The 22,061-nt window shown below is 39.3% G+C and overlaps 1 protein-coding gene across 1 annotated transcript in view; it reads left to right on the forward strand.

Moving 5' to 3' along the window:
• Positions 1-22,061, forward strand: part of CTNNA3 (catenin (cadherin-associated protein), alpha 3) — a 2,453,748-nt gene that overhangs the window by 92,965 nt on the left and 2,338,722 nt on the right. The window contains exon 3 of the mRNA XM_006889022.1: positions 2,554-2,746. Within this exon, the coding sequence (XP_006889084.1) occupies positions 2,554-2,746 (193 nt within the window). The remainder of the gene's footprint in view (positions 1-2,553; positions 2,747-22,061) is intronic.

A 22,061-nucleotide genomic window follows, 5' to 3' on the forward strand; every position in this document is an offset into this window, starting at 1 on the left:
CCCAGGTGCCTGTCGGGGCCTGGGTTTCAGCTGTCCACACTACAGCAGTGGGCAACGAGCTTAAAGCCCCTGATGGCTCTGGGTGCTGACTCTCACCAGTGGCTATGGATGAAGTCACAGGCGATTTTCAGCCAGCGCCGGCATTTATATGTTAAATATTTATCACATGCCAACTTTATTGTTTCTGGTGTTGCAAAACAAAACACATTTGTTTCCATAGAGCTTAAGTTTTCTGTTGGCTGTAGTTGGTTCTGAGTCAATGGTGATGAGTGAGTGATACAAATAAAGGGAGCTCTGGTGGTACAGTATGTAGGAAATGTCACTGCTAAGCCAAACGTGGTGTCTCTTGGGAGGTTTGAATCCACTAGCAGCTCCAAGGAAGAATGATGGGCAGATTCCTCCCTACAGCCCCCAAAAACCTACTGGAGGCTAAACTGAGAGCTGGCTTCAACTTGAGGCAATTAGCTGAGTTTGAGTGTATATACCAAAACTATATCTATATCTCTCTATCTCTATCTCTGTCTCTGTCTCTGTCTCTGTCTGTCTCTATTCTCTATCTCATCTCTATCTCTATCTATCTATCTATCTATCTATCTATCTATCTATCTATCTATCATCTATCTATCTATCTATCTATCTATCTATCTATCTATCTATCTATCTACCTACCTATCATCTATCTATCTCTATCTCTATCTCCCAGGTTCTAGAATTATTTTGAGTAAAAATGTCAGATCTCTTTTGTAGAAGGCTTTCCTCTAGAAAAGCTTTTGCCTGGGTTAGAGCGGCTGAGAGAGTGAGTCAGAATTCAGGTCATAGTGAGGATTTGGATTATATCTCTGAATTAGCTTCCTAGTCAGGCTGGGATAATGTACCACAAACTGGGTGACTAACCAGAACATAAATGTGTTGCTTCACACCTCTGGAGGTCAGGAGTCTGAAATAAGGAATTCTGTCTGAGAGTTCTGAGGAATGCTCTAGTCCTCTCCAACCTTTGGGGATGGCAGTCTGTCCTTAATGCTCCTTGGCTTATACGTTGTTCTGATCTCTGCCTCCATCTTCGCATATTTCTTGTTTTGTAACAATAGACTTACATTGTAATAGGACCCAATGCAATGACTTCACGTTTGAGAATAAAATCTTCAAAGGCCTTATTTCCAAAATCGCATTCACACATGCTGAGTGTGAGAGCTTCTCTGGCATTTAATCTTCAGTAGTTCCCAGAAGATAACCATTGTTCTATATGTATCAGCATTTTTATTGTTTTTTTTTTCACCACCAGTAATTGATTATTAATTTAAATAGTGTGATTGCTTATTCATTAATTCTTTTTTTACCTTTATCTTAATATTGATTTCAAAGTGATATAAACATCTTATACTCATTTGATATTTTTGCGACATATAATCACTTGCTATGCGTCAGAGAGTTGGACAATGTCTAAGGGGGATAGAAGGAGAATTGATGCGTTTGAGCTGTGGTGTTGGAGAAGAGTGTTGAGGGTACCATGGACTGCTAAGAAAGCAAACAGATTCATCTTGGAGAGGGTGAAACTCCTTGGAGGCAAGGATTCTGAGGCTTTGCCTGACATAATTTGGTCATGTTGTAAAGAAAGACCGATCCTTGGAGAAGGACATCATGCTCGGAGGGTGGAGGGCAGGCGCAGGAGGGGAAGGCCCTCTAGGAGGTGGATTGATTCGGTGACTCGGGTAATCAGGATGAGTGTGTTGGAGATAATGAGATTGGCACAGGACAGAACAGAGTTTAGGGCTGTTTTACATAGGGTCGCTATGAGTTGCAAGTGACTTGATGGCACATAACAACAACAACAACAACATTTTTCTACTCTTCTCATTTAAAATAACTTCATCAAGGTTCTATATATTTTTTCTGTGTAGAATTTTTGTTTAAATGACACATACAGACACACAATCACATATGCACTTACACACGCAGCCTATTTTTTTTTTTTAATTCATTCACTGTTGCACATTTTCCTCCCTCCACCTTCCTTTACCCTCCCCTGGTCTATTTTGCAATGCACTTCCTGATCCTAGTTGTTGTCATATGTATAATGCTTAATCACATACTGCTTTTAAATGGCCTATCTTTGGAAGCTTTGCTCTATTAGCAAATCTTGACACTATTCAGTCTTTCTGAGCCTTTTCTTCCACAAGTCCATTATTTATTTTACGCTGCTGATATTTCTGTTGATGTCTTGACTTTATTTTGGGGGGCACACCAACAGCACAGGGAATTAAATAGGCTCCTGTGAAATGCTTTTGCTCTAGTCTATGATACCTCAAGGGAACTCTGGTGGTTTATGGATAGGGAGTTATGTTGCCAAACCACAAGCAGAGAGTTCAAATCCATCAGCTGCTTTGTGGGTGAAAGGTGGGCAGTATCCTCTGGTGTGATTTACCACCTCTGAAAACCTGGAGGACCAGCTATGAGTCAGTCCTGACTTGATGGTACGTAACAACAACAGCGTGATATTTCAGGACTGTATTTTCGCATGCCATTAATGAGCAATTTATATTTTTTCTGTTTTAGGTCACTACACTTGTAAACTGTCCTCAGAATCCTTCCAACAGGAAAAAAGGGCGTTCAAAAAGAGCCAGGGTGCTTCTAGCGTCTGTGGAGGAAGCAACCTGGAATTTATTAGACAAGGGAGAGAAGATTACCCTGGAAGCCACAGTTTTAAAGGAGGAACTCACTGCTGCACTTGAAGATGTTCGCAAAGAAAGTGAGTGCCCCAGTAATTAGGTTTCTGTTTGGTTCAGTCAGTCTTACACGAAGCTCTGAGGAACCAGCAGTGTGAGGCAGAGAGGCTCATTAGCTCCAAGGCTCAGCAGCCCACTACTGGTCTTTCTCTTCGCTTTTTCAGGCCTCCAGGCATCATCTCCTAAGAGGCCATAGTTTTATCTGTTTAACAAACAGAAAAGTCTATTTTTCTTGTCATAGATAATAATGAGAAATAACTAATGAGGCTGAAGAGATATTTACCCATACATAAATAAATTATAAAGACTTAGAAGTTTCAGACCTCCCCATCTTAGAAGCACATTTTAAAGAATATTTCCATTTTCTGTAGGTTTAGATTTGCTAAACTTTTTTCTTATGCTCAGTGGTGGGGGGAAAAGCTAGGCATAATTTGTGAGGGTACTTTTAACACTATGTAATAAAGATGTATGCTTCACCTTTTGATGCCCTTTTGCTAAGACAATAGTTTCCTATTGAATGCATGCTTCCTCTTTATGTTATTTTAAAAAAGCCTCTCAATGTTTTTAGAATGATTTTGCTTATGTTAGCTTGCTACAATGAACTATTTGGAGAGGAAAAGGAATCTTATATTCTCCTGTTCAGCTTTGTAAAAGGTTTAGCATATCCAGATAGGCCTCCTTACCTCCTCACAGGCAAGCAAGACCCTGCTGAAAATTATCCAAAAACGACTGGAACAACACATCAACAGAGAGCTACCAGATTGCAGGCTGAATTTAGAAGAGACTATGGTACTCTTGGCTGAAAGTAGAGAGTATGAGAGGAATGTCTATCTGGGTTCCACTGACTATGCAAAGGCATTTGATTGTGTGGATCACAAAAGACTGTGGCTGACTCTGAGAAGAATGGGAATCCTAGAACACTTGGTTGTGCTTATGCGAAACCTGTACTTGGACCAGGAGGCAGTCGTCAGAACAGACCAAGGAGACACTGCATGGTTTAAAATCAGGAAGGATGTACACCAGGAATGCATACTATCTCTATACCTTTTCATTCTATATGCGGAATGAATCATTTTGGAGGCTGGGCTTTATGAGGAGCAGCAATGTGGCATCATGATTGAAGGAAGACTCATTTGCAACCAACGTTTTGCAGATGACAGAACTTGGTTTGCCAAAACTGAGGAGGGCCTGAGGCTTTTGCTGTAGAGGATCAGGGACTGCAGCCTTCAATATATATTGAAACTCAATATCAAGAAAGCAAATATTGTCACCACTGGGCTGATTGGCAGCAGCATGATAAATGGTAAAGAGATTGAGAGTGTTAACAGCTTTAGTTTGCTTGGCTCCACAATCAACACTCTTGGTATCAGCAGCCAGGAAATAAAAAGATGAATTACACTGGGAAAATCTGCTGTAAGGACCTCTCCAGAATACTGAAGAGCAACGATGTTGGTCTGGAGAGTGAGGAGCACTTGATTTAGTCCATGGTCTTTGCAATTACTTCCTGTGTATCAGAAAGCTGGACAATGGCTAGGGCTGATAGAAGAAAAATTGATGCCTTTGAACTGGAGAAGAATATTGAATATACCATGAATTGCTAGGAGAAAAAACAAGTTCAGCCTAGAAAGGGTGAAACCAGGCTGCTTCTTAGAGGCAAGGATTTTAAAACTCTGACATACTTTTAGCATTTTGCAAGGAGGGACTAGTCCTCAGAGAGGGACAACATGCTTGGGAGGAAGACCTTGGATGAGATGGATTGATTCAGTGACTGGGGTTGTGGGGTAGGTGTCAGAGATAATAAGGTTGGCTCAGGATAGAGCTGGGTTCAGGGCTGTTGTACACAGGGTTGCTGTGAGTCACAAGTGACTCGATAGCACATAACAACAACCTCCTTACCATGAAAGAGTCCCATAGTTCCTATAAAATCAACTTGGAATCTTAGTGTCCCCTGTGTTGTCAAAGTGGAGCTGCGCTCTTTAGTTTTCAATAGTTTATTTTTTGCAAGCAGCCTGTCAGGTCTTTGTTACGAGACTCCTTTGGATAGACTTGAACCTCTGACCTTTTTGATAGCAGCTGAGCCCTCAACCAAAGCAAATAAAGAATTTTGCTAATTAAATAATTTGATTGGTTATATATTTTATTAATTAAACATTTTCTTTTATATTATATACAAAATTTGTATACATTGCACTTCATTCATGTACATTATGTTTCATATATTTCTTCATTAACATTGTGTTTCATATTTTTATTCCTCTACATTGTGTTTTAGGAAATTTTTCCTATTAAAAATATGGCAATAAATATACTAGCTGTGATAATCTTGAGAGCAAATATTCGACACAAGGTAGTTTTGTGTTGTGTATTGTAGAGTCAGAAGTGACCCATAGCTCACACTCTGATGGGCTTTCAGAGACAGTATTACATGAAAGGATATTGTCCATCCTACAACAGAGTAGCTGGTGGCCTCAAACCACATGCTTTTGGGATTGCAGCCCAGCTTCTTGACACTAGGCCACCAGAGCTCCCTTATTTGTTATATAGTATATGTTGTTGTACGTTGAGTTGCCTGCCACTCATAGCATCCCTTTGTACAACAGCTCTGAAGCCTGCCCTGTCCTGAGCCAGTCACACCTATCCCCATACCCCAGTTACTGTATCAATCCATCTAATTCGGAGTCTTTCTCTCCTGCACTATCCCTCCACCCTTCTGAGCATGATGTTTTTCTCCAAGAATCAGTCCCTTCTGACCCCATGTCCAAAGTATGAGATGGAGTGTCAAAATCAGCCTGCAAGGAAAAATTTGGTTTCACACTCTCCAAGACAAATTTGTTTTCATGGTGGTCGATGGTATGTTCAAGACTCTTTTCTAGCACCACAATTCAAAGGCATCAATTCTTCAGCTCATTTTCCAGCTCTCTGATGTCCAGCTTCATCATTGTCCAGCTCTCTGATGCATAGCAAGTAATTGCGAAGACCATGACCTGGATCAGGTGCACTTTAGTCTCTAGAGTGACATCATTGCTTCTCAGTACTCTGGAGAGGTCCCTGAGAGTAGATTTCCCCAGTGCATTTTATCTTTTGATTTCCTGGTTGCTGGTGCCAAGAGTGTTGATAGTAGAGCCAAGCAAGCAGTAATTGTTAACAACCTCAATCTCTCCTCCATCAATAATGACACTGACAATTGGCCCAGCGGTGAGAATCTCTGTCTTCTTGATGTTGAAATTCAATCCATATTGAAGACTACAGTCCTTGACCCGAAGTAAGCACTTCAGGTTTCTCCTCAGTTTCAGCAAGCAAGGTTGTGTCATCTGAATAATGTATGTTGTTGATAAGTCTTTCTCCAATCCTGATGCCACATTTCTCCTCATAAAGCTCAACTTCTCAAATGATTTCTTCTGCATATAGATTGAAAAGGTATGGAGACAGGATGCATCCCTGACACACTCCTTTCCTGATTTTGAACCATGCAGTGTTTCCTTGCTCTGTTCTAAGTTGCTTCCTGGTCCAAGTATAGGTTTCACATAAGCACAATCAAGTGCCCTAGGATTCCCGTTCTCCTCAAGGTTAGCCACAATTTGTGGTGATCCACACAGTCAAATGTTGTTTCTTGAAATTCTTCTGTGTCAGCCAATTGTTTCCGTTATAATAACTCTGTAAATTCTTTACACCTTTTAATGCTTCCTGGATCATTCACTATTCTGCCTGTAGCATCCTTAAGTATTGCAACTTACAGCTTGAATTTGTTCTTCAATTCCTTTACCTTAAGAAATGCCGAATGAGTTTGCCCCTTTTGTATTTCCAACTCCAGCTTTTTGCACATTTCATTATAATATTTTGATTTGTCTTTCCAAGCTACCCTTTGAAATTTTCTATTCAGCTCCTGTTTTATTTTCTTCCCTCTGCTTTGACTTCTAGGTGCTCTAGTACAATATTCAGATTTTGACATTCATTTTGGCCTTTTCTTCTTCTCTCTTTGCAATGACCTTTTGCATTCTTCGTGGATGATACTCTTGATATCCTCCCACAGCTCGTCTGGTCTTTGTTCATTAGTATTCAAGGCCTCAAACATGTTCCTGAGTTGGTTTTTAAATTCAGGGGGGATAGACTCAAGATCAAATTTTTATTTTTGCAGATTTGATTTCACATTCTTTAGCTTTAATTTGATCTTGCATATGAGTAGTTGATGATTTTTCTACAGTCTTCACCTGGCCTAGTTTTCACTGCTGATATTAAGCTTCCCAACGATTCCTTTCACAGATGTAATCAATCTGAGTCCTGAGCATACTATGCAGTGAAGTCCATGTGCATTTAGGTTTCTTATAAAAGATATTTGCAATGAATAAATCATTGATTGTGCAGAATTCTATCATTCTATTTCAAGCTTTATTTCTGTCACCAAGTTCATATTTTCCAACTACGTATCCTTCCTCCTGGTTCCCAACTTTTGCATTCCAGACACCCATTATTATTAAAGCGGCTTGGTAGCATGTTCAATTGATTTTTGACTGCAATAGTTGGTGGAAATAATCTATTTTCAACTCTTTGGCTCTGGTTGTCGGTGCATATATTTGAATGATAGTGGTATTAACAGATCTTCCTTGCATATATATGGATATTATCCTGGTGCTGTTGAATATTGCATTTCAAGATGGATCTAGAAATGGCCTTTTTAATTATGAAAATGACCCTATTTTTTCTCACCTTTTCATCACAGGTGTAGTATGAGTCCACGCCAATCCATCTTTTATCACCAATAACTAAATGGCAATATTTATGTGTTCCATTTCTTTCTTAATGATTTACAATTTTTTTACATTCATGCTTTCTACATTCCCTATTCTAATAATTAATTTCGGCTTACAGCTGTTCCTCCTCCTTTGAATTTCCAAATTTGAGGGCTCAGCCTCAGTTGCCGTATTCTACTCTCTGTGTGTTTTATTGTACATAGGATTTTTGAAGACCTGTTATATTTCAGAAGTGGATGGCCAATCCTTCTTCCTAGTCTGTCTTAATTTGGTTGCTTAGCTTTAGAACAATATCCGACAGACAAGCATTTACATGAAAACAGCAAATAAAAGACATTGTCCCTTACAGAGATAACCGTACATACAGCTCTGCACTCCTGCACGTGTGTCTTGTCCCTTCCCTTTTCCTGCCACAGCAGCATCACTTGCACTCTAGCCTTACCTGTACACCACCTCCCTCCACACCTCCAGCCACCTCTTGATATAATGGCTTAGGCCTCAAATCACAACTGTGACACCTTGTGCATTGCAATGCAGCAAGCCTCTCATGCTGATTTCTTTCTCTTGTTTAGAGGATTTAAGCCCAAATACCATTTATCAGCATCAGAATAGAATTTTTGTCTTAGGCAGTCCTAGGGAAATTTTGTTGCCCCTGAGCTTCTTCTCCAGGAATGTTGTACTGTGGCATAGTGTCTCTACTCTTCCTTTTACTCTATCTATCATCTATCTATCTATCTATCTATCTATCTATCTATCTATCATCTATCTATCTATCTATCTTCTACAATAAAGAAATAAAAATATATAAATAAATATAGAAATGAAATATGTATAAATTAAAATTGTTAGGAATACCTTTGACAATATATGGAAAACATAAGGGCCGTGGTAATTTGAAGTAAATTCGTCACTGCTCCCCACCACCTCAAACCTATGTCTGTGTTCTCTGGCCTGATTGCTACCCATGTCGTGACCAAGTCATACTGGATTCTTTACTCTTTTTTCTTTTCACTCTCCCTTCTGTTTAGTCTGCTGTTGTTTCTGTTTGATGTCAAGTCAGAACCCATCACTGACCCTACGGCAGGTTTTCAGAGGTCATAAATGAGAGGAGATTAGACTGTACATCTTTCTGCCACAGAGTAGCTTGTGGATTCAAACCATGTGCCTTTGAGATTGCAATGAAGTGTCTCACATCAGAAAATTCATGGTTTCCATAAACTGCCTGAGAATAAATGTGTAAGCATCTAGGCATGAGATAATATTTTTTCATCCTTCCATTTTTGACTAAATCAACCTTTTCAGCTCAATAAAAATTGTCAAAGAGAAATTCATTTGTATTCTAGCACTATGCAGGATATTTTTCACTGAATTTTATTATTATAATGTGTGGAATATATATACATACATATACATACACATATGCATATGCATATGGTATATGCAATATACACAACAAACACATTTGGTTAAAGATCACCAAGTGCTTTAAATTGTGATGCTTTTTGATATGCTGCCAAACTGAACTGCAACCACTTGAGTACAGGAATAAAGCAGTGAACTGCACATGATTCTAGAGTTTGGGGAAAGACCAGTAATGACCCTGTTGTGACTAGAGACAATGGCAGTGAGAGCATTGTTCACTGAAACATAGGGGAGAAATATCAGCTCAGTGATGAGATTGAGATGTCACGAAAATAGATTTTTATCTAAACAACTCTGAATGATACTGAAAAAAGTATTTTAAATGGATTTTGTCTTTGACTTTTCCATAGTGAGAAATGGGCAAATGGACTTTGCCTAGTGCTATCATGTGATTATAAATGTGGAGAGCTATTAAAAGGTTTCAATAACTTTGAAAAGTAAAATAAATGTTGAAATTTGAGTATATATTTGTTTACAATATTCGCTGACATAAGGGAATAAAAAATTTTTCCCAAATAATTTGGGAAATTTATAAAATTTTTTTCTTCTAACAGTTATGTGCTGGCGAGTTGGAACCAACTCATAACTGGCTTTTCAGTGCATTTTCCAGAGGTTGTAAGTCACATAGGTGAAGAGATAGAGATTGTAAACAGCTTTTGTTTACTTGTCTCCACAGTTAACAGTATTGGCACCAGCAGCCAGGAAATTAAAAGACGTATTGCATTAAGAAGGACTACTATCAGAGAACCTTCCAGAGTACTGAAGAGCAATGATGTCAGTCTGGAAACTAGGGTGCACCTGATTCAGGCCATGGTCTTTGCAATCACTTACTATGCATCAGAGAGCTGGACAACGACTAGGGATGATAGGAGAATTGATGCTTTCAAACTGTGGTGCTGGAGAAGAGTATTGAAAGTACCATGTACTGCTAAAAGAATGAACAGGTTCATCCAGGAGAGGGTAAAGTGAGGCTACTCCTTGTAGGCAAGGATTCCGAAGCTTCGTCTAACATACTTTTGCCATGTTGCAAGGCAGAACCAGTCCTTGGAGAGTGACGGCATGCTTGGGAAGGTGGAGGGACAGTGCAGGAGAGGAAGACCCTTAATGAGATGGATTGATTCAGTGACTGGGGTTATGGGGATAGGTGTGTCAGACAATAAGATTGGCACAAGTTAGAGAAGGGTTTATTGTTGTTGTACATAGGGTTGCTATGAGTTGCAGGCAACTTGATGACACATAACATCAACAATGTCAACAACAAATCACATGGGAGGAGGCTGCCCATCTTTCTCCCACATCTTCTAATATTGTTTTGTACTGTAGAGTTGGAACTGACCCATAGCTGACCCTCAGGTGGGTTTTCAGAAACAGTTAATTGCATGGGAGAAGTTTGTCCATCCTACCATGGAGCCGCTGATAGATTTGAACCATGTGCTTTTGGGACTGCAGTGTAGCTTCTTGCCACTAGGCCACCAGGGCTCTCTAACTTTGTTGTTGTTATGTGCCATTGAGTCGCTTGCAACTCATAGTGACTCTATGTACAAGAGCCCTAAATATCGTTCTATCCTGTGCCAACCTTGCCGTCTCAATCACAGAATTGATCCATCTCATCGAGGGTCTTCCTCTCCTGCTTCATCCCTCCATTCTCCCAAACATGATGTCCCTCTCTAAGGACCAGTCCCTCCTTGCAACATGCCCAAAGTATGTCAGACGAAGCTTCAGAATCTTTGCCTCCAAGGAGCAGCCTGGCTTCACCCTCTCCAGGACAAACCTGTTTGTTCTCCTAGCAGTCCATGGTATATTCAACACTCTTCTCCAGCACCACACCTCAAAGGCATCAATTATCTTTCTATCTGCCCTGTTCAGCTCTCTGATGCATAGCACATAATTGTGAAGACTATAGCTTGGATCAGGGGCACCTTAGTCTCCAGCCTGACATTGTTGCTCTTCAGTACTCTTGAGAGGTCCCTCACAGCTGACTTTCTCAATGCAATTCATCTCTTGATTTCCTGGCTGCTCTAACTTAGAGATAAAATTTAATTTATATATCCTTACTTTGCTTCATATTTTTTAGTGGCTTTAGTTCTAGTCTTGAAGAAACAGTGTAGGAGTTTTTGTTATCTATAAAACATGAATAATTTTAAGAATAGATGATGAAAGGAAAGGTGATATCAGGTTACCTATAATATGCATAAGTGTATTATTTCTTAGCCTATTTGAATAATACCAATCCCACCAATCCTGACCCCACATTTCTACTCATAGAGCCCAGCCTCCCGGATAATCTGTTCTGCATATAGGTTGAAGAAGTATGGAGATAGGATGCATCCCTGGCGTATGCCCTTCCCAATTTTGAACCATGCAGTGTTCCCTTGCTCTGTTCTGACGACTGCCTCCTGGTCCAAGTATAAGTTTCTCATTAGAACGATCAAGTGTTCTGGGATTCCCATTCTTCTCAGAGTCAGCCAGTTTGTTATGATCTACACAGTCAAATGCCTTTGCATAGTCAATGAAACACAGATAGACATTCCTCTGGTATTCCCTGCTTTCAGCCAAGATCCATCTAACATCAGCTACAATATCTCTAGTACCACGACCCCTTCTGAAACCAGCCTGGACTTCTGGTAGTTCTCTGTTGATCTGCTGTTCCAGTCGTTTTTGGATAATTTTCAGTAAAATCTTGCTTGCTTGTGAAATCAGTGAAATTGTTCTGTAGTTTCCACATTCGGTTGGGTCGCCCTTCTTTGGGATAGGAACAAATATCGATCTCTTCCAGTCAGTTGGCCAAGTGGTCGTTCTCCAGATTTCTTGGCACAACTTGGTGAGCACGTCCAGGGCAGCATCTGTTAACTGAGATATATCAATTGGTATACCATCTATTCCTGGAGCCTTATTTTTGGCCATGTCCTTCAAAGCAGCCTGAACTTCTTCTTTCATCACCATAGGCTCTTGCTCATATGTTGTTTCATGAAATTCTTCTGTGTCTTCCAATTCCTTTCTTCAACCTATATGCAGAACAGATTATCCATGAGGTTGGGCTCTATGAGGAGAAATGTGGGGTCAGGATTGGTGGACAATTTATCAACAATCTGCGTTATGCGGATGACACAACCCTGCTTGCTGAAACTGAGGAGGACCTGAAGTACCTGCTGCAGAGTGTCAAGGACTGCAGCCTGCAATATGGATTGAGGCTCAATGTCAAGAAGACAAAGATTCTCACCACTGAACCAATCGGCAGCATCAGGATGGATGGTGAAGAGATTGAGATTGTACACAGCTTTAGTTTGCTTGGCTCCATAGTCAACAGTCTTGGCACCAGCAGCCAGGAAATTAAAAGGCGCATTGCCATGGGAAAGTCTGCTGTTAGGGACCTCTCCAAAGTGCTGAAGAGCAGTGGTGTCTCTCTGGAGACTAAGGTGCGTCTGATACAGGCCATGGTCTTTGCAATTACTTGTTATGCGTCAGAGAGATGGACAATGACCAGGGAGGATAGAAGGAGAATTGATGCTTTTGAGCTTTGGTGTTGGAGAAGAATGCTGAGGGTACCATGGACGGCTAAGAAAACAAACAGATTCATTCTTGGAGGCAAGGATTCTGAGGCTCCGTCTAACTTACTTCGGACATGTAGTGAGGAGAGACCGGTCCTTGGAGAGGGACATCATGCTTGGGACGGTGGAGGGACGGCGCAGGAGAGGAAGGCCCTCTATGAGGTGGATTGATTCAGTGACTGGGGTAATTGGGATGGGAGTGTCAGAGACAGTGCGATTGGCACAGGACAGAGCGGAATTTAGGGCTGTTGTACATAGGGTCGCTATGAGTCGCAGGCGACTCGACAGCACATAACAACAACAACAACAACATTTGAATAATAACAAAAACTGTCTTGTAAAATCTACATTGAATTAGAATACTTTTAAGTACAATATTATCAAATTAATAGGAGCTTTAACATATTTTTTAAATTTATTATATTAATTGTGAATTTACTCACAATTATTAACAAAAATATTGTTATAAGTTCATGGATATTTACCACCACAGTATTTTAGCTATAACACTAGAACATTTGACAAAATCAGCAACTATGAGAACTTCAACAGCAGTGGAAACAACAATGCTTGCAGACTTAAACATGATTTGAAGGCCTGTAATTGGACAATAACATCTGCTCTGGCAGAAGCACGTTGTTGTTTTTTTGTTGTTAGGTACCCACAAGTTGATTCTAATTTGTGACAGCCCCACATAGTTTTTCCCTATTTCCACTATGCGTAAGCACATAGCTGCAGTCTCCACATCAGTCCGTCTCCTCCAGGGTCTTCCTCTTCTTTGCTGACTCGGCTTTTCCAGGCATTCTGTCCATTTCAATGAACTGATCCCTCCTGACAAAATGCCTAAAGTATTTGAGACATATACCTCACCAAATTTGTCTCCTTGGAGTGACTTGGATGCACTTCTACCAATAAAGATTTATTTGCCCTTTTGGCGGTCTATGATACTCTCTACTAACACTGGAACTCAAAGGTATCAATTCTTCTTTGATCTTCCTTATTCATGCATGTGGAGTAATTGAAAAAAATCCATGGCTGGCATCAGGCCCACTTTATTCTTTAAACTGCACATAAAGTAATTGGAAATCTGCGCCTTGACAAATCAGAATGCCTCTACAGGTGGAACATAGGCCTAGTCGGGCCTCTCTGGTCTCTGGTGTGAATGACTTGGAGGTAGATTGTGCTGTGAATGACTTGGAGGTGGACTGTGTGGTCTAACATCTGTTGTCTTGACAGTTAGGCTAACTAGAGCTAGCAATTCGAAACATGCACTGTAGACTTCATGTTCCTGCATGTCAGGTGGGAGGGGCCTTGAGAGTTTAGTGAAAGCCTGCCACTGCTAACGCTCTTCTCATCTATTTTTAATTGTGAGACTTCATGGAGGCCATGATAAGTCATTTGGAGGACCAGGAAGATTAACGAGGAGTTCATGACTCTGCCAGGGCCTCTCTAAGTATAGCTGTCCTCCCCAAATAGGAGGCGCTGGCATCTCATATTAGAAATGCTAAGCAATCTAGTCTATGAAGGCAGGAGTCTCCCAACTGCGTGCTTGTAAAGTCTAAGGCAGCTGGCAATATGCCCCGTTTTGCATGCTTCCTGCGTATTTCTAACAGGGTAAGTGATGTGCCTGGAATCTGGGGTACTGTCTTCTTTCCTGACGAGAAAGAAACCTTTCTATTAAAAAAAATTAAATATATATATATATATATATATATATATATATATAATCTCATACTTGAATTCCGTTCTTTTATTCTTTATAAGTGTATCCAGGTTTTTAAATTTACTCCTTTTTCTACCTCTCCCTAGTTCTTCCTCATATATTTGCGCTGAAAACCTCAGGTTTATAGATTTTCCAGCTGTGAATTAAGAATCAAGTCTTACGATCATCCATATTAGTCAGTAAAACTGATTACTTCTAGAAACGATTATTCCTGGAAAATGGTATCGAGGAAGGGTAATTAATCTTTCTATCAGTATACTTGAGTGCCTTTTTAACCGACAAATGCCATTATAAAATTTTCAATATTGAACATTTAAAATGTACCCTTGCTTAAAAATACTCCTACTTCCCCCCCCCCCTTTTTTTTTGTTATAGGAAATGAACCGCATTGTTAGGGAAAATAGAGATTTCTGTGTTTGGTTTTTAAATAAACTTAAATTCATCTGTGTTGGAAAAAATCTTATATTTCCGAGCTCAACTGTATTTTACATTATGAAAGAGAAGAGCAATGAGATGGGCCTAAGTAATAGGTCAGCTCCACTAACTCTGCTCAACAGCAGTACAGTTAGGACGTAGTTAAAATGTTTGGTATTTACCACCAGCTACTCACAGCTATATATGGTTTCAGAGGCAACAGCTGCTGCTGTTATTATTTTCATCAATTGCTGTGTTGATGCTGTGTGTGTTTAACTGTTACCACATCTCAAGAGTGTTCGTAGATCAGCTTTAAACCACAGATAACAGTAATCTTTTCAACCAAATGTGCTTCAGAAGATGCATTTCATTCTTCATTTAAAAGACAGTAATGAGATCTGTTTTAACACATTCTAACACGCATATATGGATGGTGCCTTGTAGCTGGCAGAATGTTTATGGAAACACTTCTATTGAAGACTGATGAGCTAATTAGCTACATCGCTTGTAAACTACTAATTGCTAGAAAACACTCAACATGGTACCCCTCAACATTTATTTGAGTCTCAGCAGATAAAATGTAGCCTGGAATCTTGACTAGAAAGGAGTCCAAGATCAAAGGCACGATTCATATAATATCTAGGTAATGGGAGTAGGTGTGTCGGAATCGGTGAGACTGGCTCAGGATATGGCATGCGTTAGAGCATTGGTACACAGGGTAGCTATGAGTTGCAGGCGACTTAATGACACTGAACAATAGCAACATGAACTCTGCTGCACCTGGAGAGATGGCACCTTTCTGCCAGCTATTTCATGAATGCGTGCAAAGGTAGTAGAGTAAATGTAAAGAAGAAGTTCATGTTCTTAGAGATGGGACTGACCATTATCATTTAGCTTTACCTTCTTGTGTTAAGGAGGGATTTATGTTGTCATCAGTTTTCTTTGGGCAACAATAAAGAAGGCCTTTAGAATTTTTGTCCTTGACTCTTTCTTCTCATCTTCACTTTCAAAGGAAGTGATGTTCCTTTTTACTCTTTAAACTAATCTTTCTAATCATTCACTGGATCTTAGTGTATTTCTTCCTTTCTCTGGAGCTGTTTTCATTCCATAGTTATTTATTGGCACATTTACTCATTGTTGGTTTAGCTGGCTCTTTAGTCACTAGATCACTTGGTCATGTCTAAATGGTTTTTTTTCTTTGTTTGATCAGTTGATCACTGGCATATATATATATATATATATATATATATATATATTTGTGTTTTTTTAAAATATATATATATATGTTTTGTACCGTAGAGGCAGAAATGCCCCATAGCTGACCCTAGGGCAGGTTTTCAGAGGCAGTTAATCACACGGGAGGAGACTGCCCATCCTTCTCCTCTGGAGCAGCTGATGGCATTGAACTGAATGCCTTTGAGATTGTAGTGTAGCATCTTGCCACTAGGCCACCGCATTAGCCAAGATATTGCTAAATTTAATTCTTTGTCCCCCAGTTTTAATTGTCTCCTGAATCTCTACTGTACTTGACACTTATTTTTGATTACCTGGAAACATACTTTCCCCTCTTTTAGTGTGTTATACATAGATCCTTTCAGCATATCTTTAGACCTTTGTTTTCCTGTAGCTTCTTGCTCTTGCTTTTGGTGATTTTTAAAAAATCGTTTATTTTTTATTGCTATAAAATATATAATAAAACATTTTTCCATTTTAATATACACAGTTCAAAGACATTAATTATGATCACATTATACAAATCAACACTGTTTCTGTGTTTTTTAATCATTATTCACAGAAGCTCAATGCCCCTTAAGCAATTACCATCTCTCATCTTGTTCCTGCTCTCCTTGTGTCTGATGTGTTGTTGGGTGCTGTTGAGTTTCAACTTATAGTGACAACATGTGATAGAATAGAATTGCCACACAGAGACTGAGAAATTATGGTACATTTACACAATGGAATACTATGCAGCACGCAGGAGCAATTACTTTGCAAATTTTTACCTAACTTGGGAGGGACTGGAGAGCATTATGCTGAGTGAACTAACTCAATCTCACAAGGATAAATATTGTATAAAAACGTTATTTTAGATTGAGTATAAGCATCCAGGAGGGGTGAGAAAGGCTGAAAGCAGAGGGATGTGGATGTGCAGGGGGAAAGGGGGATTAATCATTGGGTTGTACAATTTGAAGGGTGGGGATGTGAGAAGAATTTAAATAATTTGTTCAAATATGTATTTGAATTTTGTAAATGAACTAGTAGAAAAGATTTTTAAAAAGTATTCCATTATTGTTATTGAATACAGACACAATGGAATATATACCAAGTCAATAATCTCTACATGTACAATTCAGAGACAATGACCACAGTTCTTTGAGTTCTTGCACCTCCTTTATTAACAGAAATTAATCACTCCTGTCTTTTCTATATAACCTTTTGAATTGCTCTTTTCAGTTTGATCTCTTGTGTTATCGCTGTTGTTGGGTGCCATCAAGTTAACTCATAGCGACCTTGTGAACAACAGATCTGAACCTTGACCCATCCTGCACCATCTTCACAATCTCTCACATGCAAGAGACCATTGTTACAGTCATTGTGTCAATCTCTCTCATTCACTGTCCCTATACCTTTCATAGCATGGTGTTTTTTCCAAAGACTAATCTCTCCTGGTAACATGTCCAGTGTACACAAGGTGAAGTTTCATCATCCTTGCTTCTAAGGAGCGTCCTGGTTGCACTTCCCTCAGTATATAGATATATAGAAACTTAATACTCAAAACAAATAGTCTTCACAGAAACTGCCTCCTTAGCAATAAGACCAGAACTGGATAGTGCCTGCCTTCCATTACTGAACATTTTGATCGAGGAGTCTATGAAGAATCCTTATAAAAAGGGAAAACACAGAACAGAATTTTAATTGGTCATGAACTCCTGACTTTCTAAAGTCTTCCTAAAGCCAAACAGTTGCTATTGGGTGTCGTCTAGTTGCCTTCAATTCATTGTGACCCTGTGCACCACCTAACAAAACCTTGCTCAGCCCTGAACCATCCTCACAATCTACTGTGCTTAAGCTCATTGCCGTCTCTTTGTCAATTCATCTTCCTCTTTTTTGCTGACATTCTACTTTTTAAGCATATCCTTTTCTAGGGACTGACCTTGCCTGACACCATGCCCAAAGTATGTGAGACAAAGTCTCAACATTTTTGTTTCTAAGAAGCATTCTCATTACACTCTCCACTCCCCCCCAGCATAGATTTGTTTATTCTTCTGACATTCTGTGGTAATTTCAATATTCTTTACTAACACCAGAATTCAAAGACATCTGTAATTTTTCTGTCTTCCTTATTCATTATTCAACTTATTTATGTATATGAAGCAATTGAAAGGACTATGACTTAGATCAGAAGCACCTTAATCTTTAAAGTGGCAGCTTACTCTTTACCACTTTGAAGATGTTCTTGACTGCAGAGTTACCTAATGCCATAAAGCATTTGATTTTTTTTCCTGTTGCTTTCATGAATGTTGAGGGTGGATTCAAGTAAAATGAAACCCTTGGTAACTTCAATCTTTTCTCCATTTAGTGTCAGATAGCCTATTTGTCCAATTGTAAATATTTTTGTTTTCCTGTTGTTGAGATGTAATCCACATTGAAGCCTGTAGTCATTGATCTTCAGTATGTGTTCCAAATTCTCTTCACTTTCTGCAAGCAAGATCATGGTATCTGCATAATGGAGGTTGTTGAGTCTTTCTCTAATCCTTCTTTATACGTTCCAGTATCTCAGATTATTTGCTCAATATTTATACTGAATAGGCTTGGTGAAAGGGTACATCTTTGACGTATGCTTTTCTTGGTTTTATATTATGCAATATAGTATCCCTTTGCTCTGTTCAAATATTGTTTTTTTGGTTCACATACAGTTTCTGATGAATCAGAATTAATATTCTGAAACTCCCATTCTTCTCAATGTTAACTATAATTTATTATGATTCACATAATCAATTGCCTTTCAATAGTTAATAAAAGGATTTTAAAATTGTGATTTGAGTGAAAGTTTACAAAGTAAATTTTTTAATTAACTATACACATTTTGTTCAGTAACATTAATTTCAATACACCCAGCATTTCACACATCTTTCTTTCCTCCTTGTAATTCTGATTCTATTTCCCCTCTACCTTTCTTGTGTCTTCCCTTTCTTTCATGACATTGTACTGATCCTCCCTTTATTAGATATTGCCTTTTCTGTCATGCATCTTGTTGTTGTTAATCAAGTAGAGCACAACTCATCAAGACTCCATGAACAGAAGGTCATGCTTCTTACTGTGTGCATTTATCCACTACTATTCTTTCACTTCCTCCTTCCTCTCTTCCCATCCTTGATAACTACCAAGAATGATTCTAGCTGTGTATAAACTTTCCCTTAGCTTTTTATAACAGTCATCTGATACTATGTTTGTCCTTTTGTGACTTTATAAGATTAATGGCAACAGCAATAATAACAACAGTGATAATATTAACTGGCATTTATATGCCTTAATAGGGAGCGCTGGTGGTTTTGTGGGTAAGGGTTGTGTTGCCAACCTAATAGCCAGTGGTTTGAGTCCACCAGCTGCTTTGGGGGAGAAATATGGACAGTCTCTGTGTGACTTACAGCCTCTGAAATCCCAGTAGAGGATTAGCTAGGAGAGATCTATATTTGTTCCCATTCCAAAGAAAGGTGAACCAACAGAGTGTGGAAATGTTGGAAAAATATTAATATCACATGCAAGCAAGTTTCTGCTGAAGATTATCCAAAAATGACTGGAATAGCACATCATTGGAGAATTACCAGAATATAGGCTGGCTTTAAAAGGGATGGTGGTACTAGGGATAATGTTAGATGGATCTTGGCTGAAAGAAGGGAGTACCAGAGGAATGTCTATCTGTGTTTCATTGATTATGCAAAGGTGTTTGACCATGTGGATCACAACAAACTGTGGCTTACTCTGAGAAGAACGGGAATCCCAGAACACTTGATTGTGCTAGTGTACAACCTATACTTGGACCAGAAGGCAGTCATCAGAACAGAGCAAGGAAACACTGTATGGTTCAAAATTGGAAAGGGTGTATGTCAGGGATGTATCCAGTCTCCATAGCTTGTCAACCTATATGCAGAACAGATTATCCGGGAGGCTGGGCTGTATGAGGACAAGAGTGACATCAGGATTGGAGGAAGACTCATCAATAATCTGTGTTATGCAGATAACACAGCCCTGCTTGCTGTAACTGAGGAAGACCTGAACTGCTGCTGCAGAAGGTCAAGAACTGTAGCCTTCAATATGGATTGAGGTTCAATATCAAGAAGACAAAGATTCTCACCACTGGGCCAATTGACAGCATCAAGATGGATGGTGAAGAGATTGATATTGTTAACAGATTTAGTTTGCTTGGATCCACAGTCAAAATTCTTGGCACCAGCAGCCAGAAAATTAAAAGATGTATTATAATGGGAAAATCTGCTGTTAGGGATTGTTCCAAAGTACTGAAGAGCAATGGTGTCACTCTGGAGAAGGTGCTCCTGATACAGGCCATGGTCTTTGCAATCACTTGTTATGCATCAGAGAGCTGGACCAATGATTAGGGAGGATAGAAGGAGAATTGATGCCTTTGAGCTGTGGTGTTGGAGAAGAGTATTGAATATACCATGTACTGCTAAGAAAATGAATAGATTCATCCTGAAGAGGGTTAAATCAGGCTGTTCTTTGAATCCAAGGATTCTAAAGCTTCATCTGACATACTTTGGTCATATTGCAAAGAGGGACCAGGCTTGGGAGGTGGAGGCATGGTGCAAGAGGAAGACCCCCTATGAGATGGATTGATTCAGTGAGTGGAGTCATAGGGATAGGTGTGTCAGAAACAGTGAGGTTGGCACAGGATAGAGCAGGGTTTAGGGCTGTTGTGCAATGGGTCGCTATAAGTGGCAGGAGACTCAATGGCACATAACAGCAATGAGATAATACATATACAATGGAAGACACACACATTAATCCTCATTCTGGTGGAGTAGTCCCTAGAGTTGTGCTGTTACCCAAAGGCTGCACATATCTGGTGGTTTGAATCTGCAAGAGGTTCTGAATGAGAAAGGTGGGCAGCTTCCTCCAGTTGCTATTTATAGCTTCTGAAAATTGAAGGAGGTTCACTGTGAGTGGAAACACACTTGATGGCAGTGAGCTCAGTTGCTAAACCTAGAGAATTACATTGCTAACCCAAGGCTACAATTCTCTGGAAGTTTAAATCCACCAGCTATTCAATGGGGAAAATACGAATAATTTATGCCCATGCTATTTATAATTTTTGAGAAACCCAATGGCGGAACATTTATGAGTCTGTTCTGACTTGATGACAATGCGATTTTATACTTGAGGAACAGATTTGGGTCTAGAATAAAAACGGTATTTTGCCTGGGGTTGCTTCTTATACATTGGATCAGTGGGACTGTCTTTCAGTACTCTCTCTACAGAAGGAATATGTAGTAAATGGTAATTACACATCTTCATTTCACTTTGCTTCTGCTATCATTTAATATGTATTATTCTGAAACTCCTTATTCCTAAGCAGCTTTTAAATTGCTTGTGTATAATGTTGTAGTACACCCTCAAATTGTGCTCCTTGGAGAACTGGTGTTCCTGGAGGTATTAATAGCCCTTCTGTGAGAATAGAAGTCAATAAATCCTGAGAACTCTGGATTAAACATTTTTTAACAGGACCCATTACTAAAAAATCTCTCAGTCAGTGCCATTAAAATGTTAACTTTATTGCTAATCTCCAAGAGAAGAATAGATTATAGTCTTGTTACATAGGCTGAGTTACCTAGAGGCAAGTGAGTTCCCAAAGGAAACCTCTCAAATGAATTTGTATGAGGATGAGGGAAGTGGAATGTTGCATAGGGCAAGAAAGGAGCTGAACAAAGTTGAGCTAAAGCTGCACTGTGCAATATAGCAGACCCTAGTCCCCTAATCACTATTGCCTACTAAGAACTTGAGGTGTCGCAAGTGCTACGAAGGAAGGAAATTTTAAGTGTTTTTAAAATAGATAGATAGATAGGAAGCAGGAGTAGCATCCACTTCCATAAATAGCTTGCCTCCGGAAACCTTATGAACCTGGAGAAAGTCATGCAAGTATCAAGGACTTTCATTCATAGGGTTGCTATGAGTTGCCTACAACTCGATGGCACTTAACAAATATATATGTATATATGAGAGAGAGAGTTGTTGTTGTGTTGTTGATTGCCGTTGAGTCAAGCATGACTATGAACAAAATACCTGAAGCCTTTCTATACTATTGTCATTTCTCAAAGTTAGTAGAGTTTCCAGAGTTTAGGAAGTACATGCCACTTCTGTTTCAAATATATATTTAAACAATTAAAGTAAGAATCTATTATACATATATAATATACATATATGTATATAAAATGGATTCTTACTTTAATTGTTGAGATGTAAAATC

Source organism: Elephantulus edwardii, unplaced genomic scaffold, assembly GCF_000299155.1.
Source record: "Elephantulus edwardii isolate Elephantulus edwardi_28Jun2011 unplaced genomic scaffold, EleEdw1.0 scaffold00074, whole genome shotgun sequence".
Classification (NCBI taxonomy): Eukaryota; Metazoa; Chordata; class Mammalia; order Macroscelidea; family Macroscelididae; genus Elephantulus; species Elephantulus edwardii.